The sequence below is a fragment of the Setaria italica genome, chromosome I (genome assembly GCF_000263155.2).
Source record: "Setaria italica strain Yugu1 chromosome I, Setaria_italica_v2.0, whole genome shotgun sequence".
Lineage (NCBI taxonomy): Eukaryota > Viridiplantae > Streptophyta > Magnoliopsida > Poales > Poaceae > Setaria > Setaria italica.
Window position 1 is genome coordinate 11,134,992 of NC_028450.1, and position 5,776 is coordinate 11,140,767.

General features: G+C 45.4%; 1 protein-coding gene across 1 annotated transcript; it reads left to right on the forward strand.

Annotated features, from left to right (window-relative positions):
* The first annotated feature begins 252 nt into the window (after nucleotides 1-252).
* Nucleotides 253-1,872, forward strand: LOC101770728 (probable xyloglucan endotransglucosylase/hydrolase protein 12). Its single transcript, XM_004952177.2, has 4 exons — nucleotides 253-495; nucleotides 676-776; nucleotides 888-1,081; nucleotides 1,242-1,872. Exons 1-4 carry the CDS (start codon nucleotides 330-332, stop codon nucleotides 1,657-1,659), a joined length of 879 nt encoding a protein of 292 aa, XP_004952234.1. The 5' UTR covers nucleotides 253-329; the 3' UTR covers nucleotides 1,660-1,872.
* Nucleotides 1,873-5,776: the final 3,904 nt, after the last annotated feature.

Here is a 5,776-nt window from a genome sequence, read left to right on the forward strand (position 1 = left end):
CCGAGAACTAACCGTGTCAAAAACCAGAGACAGCTGCCGGAGCAAGCTACTACTAATAACTAGATCACATCACAAGCTGGCAGCACTACGTGCAGCCTGCAGATGATAACAAACAATAATTTCCTATCACCCTGACATGCGTACCAACAACTCTCTGTTGACTGGAAACCCTGGAAACCATTAGGACGACAGACATACTATTAGTATATAAGCAGGTGTATGTATGTCTGTTTGTCATCAAGCCTAGAAGCATACAAGCAGCCATTCAACGGTTTGAGAACATTTCCAAGTAGAGGAGCAGGCTCGCATTGTCTTTCGGCAAGAAGAAGATGGAGGGCTCGAGGGCTCTCCTCCTGGTCGCGGTCGCCGCGGCGGTGGCCGGCCTCGCCACCGCCAACTTCCGGGACGATTGCGACATCCCATGGGAACCCCAGAACGCGAGGTTCACCAGCGACGGCAACGGCCTCTCCATGTCGCTGGTCAGCAAAAACTCAGGTACTGTGCTGAATCCGTTGATCGCCTTATCGGTTCTTGAATTTTATCTCGCTCCCATCTTAGTTGATTATCCGCATCATCCCATCCCCATCCATCGTCTTGATCGATGAGATGGAAATATACTCTCTGACTATGACCACGCGATGATTCTTATGCTACGTACGGCCTGCCGGCCTGCAGGCTGCATGCTCCGGACAAAGAAGCAGTTCATCTACGGGACCGTGTCAACACTCATCCAGCTCGTCCCTGGCGACTCGGCCGGCACTGTCACGACATACTACGTACGATTGCTCTAATTACTAGTCTGCCTTCCTGCCTGCTTCATCTCGTGTCAATGCAACATCCTGCTTCATTCTGATACCACCAATATGACATGATCTGCATTCCTCCAGGCATCCTCCGTCGGCGACAACCACGACGAGATCGACTTCGAGTTCCTGGGCAACGAGACCGGGCAGCCCTACACCTTCCACACCAACATCTACGCCGACGGCGTCGGCAACAAGGAGATGCAGTTCAAGCCCTGGTTCGACCCCACCACCGGCTACCACAACTACACCATCTCATGGAGCCCCTGCATGATCGTGTAAGTATCATCATCATCAAATCCCACTTCCTGAGTTCCTGTATCTCCCTTCCCATCATTACATGAACTCAAACACAGCATAGACATCAGCGGCTGCGACGACGACGACGAACAGAAACTGAGATCCATTGATATATCGATCAATGCATATATTTGCCAGGTGGTACGTGGACAGCGTCCCCATCCGGGTGTTCCGCAACTACCAGGCGAGCCACGGCGTGTCGTTCCCGACGAGCCGGCCGATGTTCGCCTACTCCAGCATCTGGGCGGCGGAGGACTGGGCCACGCAGGGCGGCCGCGTCAAGACCGACTGGTCCAAGGCGCCCTTCGTCGCCAACTACGACAACATCCACCTCAACATCTGCGAGTGCGGCTCCGGCGGGTACGGCGGCGGCTGCGCCACCGGCTGCCCGGCCGCCGCCGCCACGCCGTACAACGGGGCGTGCCAGCTGAGCCCCGCGGAGCTGGGGCAGATGCAGTGGGTGCAGGGCACCTACAGGATCTACGACTACTGCGTCGACTACAAGCGGTGGGTCAATGGCCAGAAGCCGGTCGAGTGCGACCTGCCCCAGCACTGATCAACTCGACACAAGAGGAAAAGGGCCTTTCGATGGCCTGTTACTATTATTACTTTTTTTTTACTGAGATGGATTGAGACTTCATTTGATGATTCTTATTTTTTTTTGTGTTCACGGTTCTCTGTATTATTTTTTTCCAAAAAGAATATGTATACTTGTATATTGGCATACTCCCATCAAATATATGAATATACTTGGTTAATTCATGATCAATCATTGCCCTGTCTCTTTGATTCCGTCTTACAACCCTCCCGTGGCACATTCTCATTCCTTCCTTTGGCTTACTAGGGCTCCCTTTGGTTGGACTTTCCAACCTGCTTTTGCTTTTGCAAAAGCCAAAAGCCAACCAAAGGGCCCAAAAGCTCTACGTGCTTTTGCCCAAAAGCTACTTTTTCTCTAGTATAAAATCAAAAGCACCTTCCCCCCGCTTTCAAGTGCTTTTGGGGTAAAAAATTACCCACCTGCCACTGGTTATGATGTACCCTTTCATCTAATTTTTCTCTCCCGCACGCACACAACGCATCTCGCCTCTCGCCTCCCCTGGCCGCCGGGCTTCCTCCCCTTGCCGCCGGCCGGCCGTCCGCCTCCCCTGGCCGCCAGCGGGCCTCGCGCTGCCGCCCCTGGCCGGCGGGCCTCGCGCCGCCGCCCCCATCGCCCCGACGGCTCGCGCCGCCGCCCCATCGCCCCCGACGGCCGCCGCCTCCCTGGAGCCCCCATCGCCGCCGCCAGGTTGACCACCCGCCACCACCGGCCCCACCGCCCGCCGCCGCCCCTTGACCGCCCGCCGCCGGCGCCCTTCACCGCCCGCCGGCCGTCCGCCGCCCCCTTCACCGCCCGCCGCCGCCGCCCTTGAGTGGCCCCCGGCCGTCCGCCGCCCCCTTGGGAGGGCCCCCCATCGCCGGCGCCCCCCATCGCCGGTTCCTGTCCTGCTCCTGGTGAATGACCAGGAGCATATAAGGTATGAATTTTTTTTTAATTTGTAACACTTTTTTTTTATAATACTGGTATGCTTATAGATGAATTCATAGTTACTGATAGATGTAAAAAAAAATTTATAATACCGGTATGCATATAAGGTATGAACTTTTCAGAATGGAGAGAGAGAGTTGCTGATAGATGTAATAAACTCAATTATAGTCTAATACCTAACGACTTATAAGTTTTTTAGTGACCGATACTCAGGTTACAAGTAATATGCTTTTTACACATAAACATATTGAGCCTCTACTTTTAGATCACAAAATGCAATAGAGAACTTATGAATATATGGAAGTATTAAAAGCACCATAATTATTTATACTAATTCAATTATTTTATGTTGTCAGGTACTAGGATAGTTGATGCTTTGGTTAGTGCGAGAGGAGGAGAGTAATGTTGAGGGTTGGCATCCTTGTATAGAACTTTTTGATCGATATAGTTCTATTTACGTGGACCAATTACTTTAATGGATGAAAAACATTTAAAATTTATTTTTTGTTTCTTCCTAAAATAGTGGTTTACATTTGAATTAGTGAACGCATTATTTTGTTACGAGCAATTTGCATATAAACACACTCACAGACCTTTAGGGGCATTACAGGTATTTCTTACACAGCCTACAGTTTCACAGCTCCTCTAACCAAACGGTCTTCTGCTTTTCCCACAGCTGCTTTCTCACAGCTGCTTTTCCACAGCCCACAGCTCACAGCAGCTTTTCCAAAAGCCACAGCCCAACCAAACACACCCTAGAGCTCGACCTGCTGCCCTGAAAGCGAGATCGAAGAACGCGTGGGATCTCAATGACGGTCGGCCAAATGCAGGGGCGGTCGGAAGCTCAAATGTGGTGGTAGGATCCTAGCTTTACTCCCTCCGTCATGTAATACGAGGCATTCAAGTGTTCCAAATTTATCCTCAAATACAAGGCATTATAGACATATTTGAATGATTGCTCATTTAATTTTTTCTGGGTAAGGGGTTGATTGGTGGATTATTATTAAAAATAAATTCCTTATTATCTGCAATTGTCATTAACTCAGTGGTAAATGCGTCTTCTGCTACTCCTGCTTATATGTCCTAAATTTTTAGAATGCCTTCAGGACGGAGTGAGTAGGTCATATTTGGAAGTCCGGTTTAAATCTAAAACCAGTGTAAATTAGAGGCCCATATCTTTTTACGGGTCGGAATAAAAAATGCTACTTGGGTGGGTGGTGAGTCCAGTAATGTTACATCCTGTTTGGACCAAAACCATTGGAAATCTATTTGCTACTCTGCCACTCAACTCACTGAGATCAAAATGTGTTTGTGCGTACTGAGTTCACAACTCTCCTTTACCTGACTAATTGGTGCTCTCACTCACCACATCACTGCGATTATGAGTTAAAAATCAGCTTATCCAACTGCATACGCATTCTCGTGAAAATCAACAGATAATCAAGCCACAAATTGGCCTATATATTTTGATGAACTACTACTACCCAGGGCATATATAGAAATGCTATAGAAATGCTGGCTGATTGTGATATTGCTAGAACGGATAGAAATGCTAACTGAATGATTGTTATAATTGATAGAACATTGAATGCCATATACTCCTTGATGCATTTGTGCGATATTGCGGTAGCAAATATTGGAGCCAATACTTTTCCATTATGTCGCTGACTAGCAATGTCTCATTTAAATACTGTCTTCTTGAGTGCTACTAGATACATTCAATCAATTGATAGAAAGAGGACATAAAGGATTTGATGATAAGTGTTTTCTTGGCCATAGAATTTGATTTGTTCTAGTATATAACTTCTTGTTTCACTGAGAAGTGAGTAGCAATCATTATGTGATATTCTTGAGTGTTTGATGAATTCTCTTTGCATGGTTCAGTTCTAGTTTAACACTACTATGTGCAAGGCTGTACAAGCAGACCATATTGCACATCATATTTATAACATATTTCTCACTCAAATCTTATAACTTTTCTTGCTGGCTAGTGACTTCCTGTCAAGAAGTTTGGAAAAAGCAAGTGTTTTATTAGCTGAATGCCTAATGCTTAATTATGTCATTATGTGACATCCACATGATATATTTATACATAGACTATATATATGGTTGAGATTAATATGTTTGCTATACTGTTTACAGAATCTACATATCCTTCCTATATTGGAACATGACGTAGAGGCATCGGCCGTTTGATCTTTTTTTTTGATGTAGTGGATAGTTTCGAAAACATTGCACATAGGCTCCATGTAGTGGATGGTGAGTTTATTCCATGGCTTTGGATCTGAATTTTCTGGGTCTCCATTTGAGCCTCCGATTCAGTTTAAAATAGTAATAAAAGCCAAGAAAGCCACAATAAAAAATTATAGTCCCATTGTTATTATGCTTATAGATCCCAATGGATGGCAATGGGTGCCCGAAACCCACAACCTTATGAATTTTTACTCCACTAGGGCATAGGTGTGGATCAATTTTTCTGTCAGACCCATCGGGTTTGCTGACATAGATTTGGGAACACAAAATCCGAACCCGTGAACCCATGGGTTTTTTTATAACCTACCATATATACCACCAAATAAGCCCACGTCTTTAGCCCACACATCAATTTTGATGGCCAAGGTCCAACTCTTATATGTATGTGCTAATTCCTATGATGAGTTGAATTGTTAGCTGATCTATTAAGATCTGTACTATGCATTTATGACATTGATTTATTAACGAAGTGCTTTGTTAACATGTGATATTATGTTTGAATAGCTCTTATGTACTGTCTTCCTATATTTCCGTGATTTATATAAATGTTGTATGGATATATATTAAATTGTGAATATATATGTATGTATGACAATTATTTTTTTCTTGCTTTATAACCGTGGTATGTGCTTGGCATAAAATTAAACCTGTGATCCGTCACGAGTTTTTACCGAGCGGATTTTATATTCGTGAGCCTGATTTGGGATGGCAAAATCCAGAGGTTTGTGCCGTTGCCATCTCTAATTCCAATCCTTCCCTCCAAAAGCACGCACGGCTAAAGGAATTTAAAAATCTCTATACAACAATTTAAAAGTCCTATAAAATCACGTAAATCACTTTTTAAAAAAAATTATGGACGTTATCTAAAGGTTGTCAGCCTTTCTTTCCAACAACG

Excerpts from the sequence above, each read along its gene's own strand:
- LOC101770728 (XM_004952177.2), top strand. The coding sequence starts at position 330 with ATGGAGGGCTCGAGGGCTCTCCTCCTGGTCGCGGTCGCCGCGGCGGTG. Across the intron at positions 777-887 it reads GCACTGTCACGACATACTAC|GCATCCTCCGTCGGCGACAA; the intron begins GTACGATTGCTC and ends GCATTCCTCCAG. Across the intron at positions 1,082-1,241 it reads TGGAGCCCCTGCATGATCGT|GTGGTACGTGGACAGCGTCC; the intron begins GTAAGTATCATC and ends TATATTTGCCAG.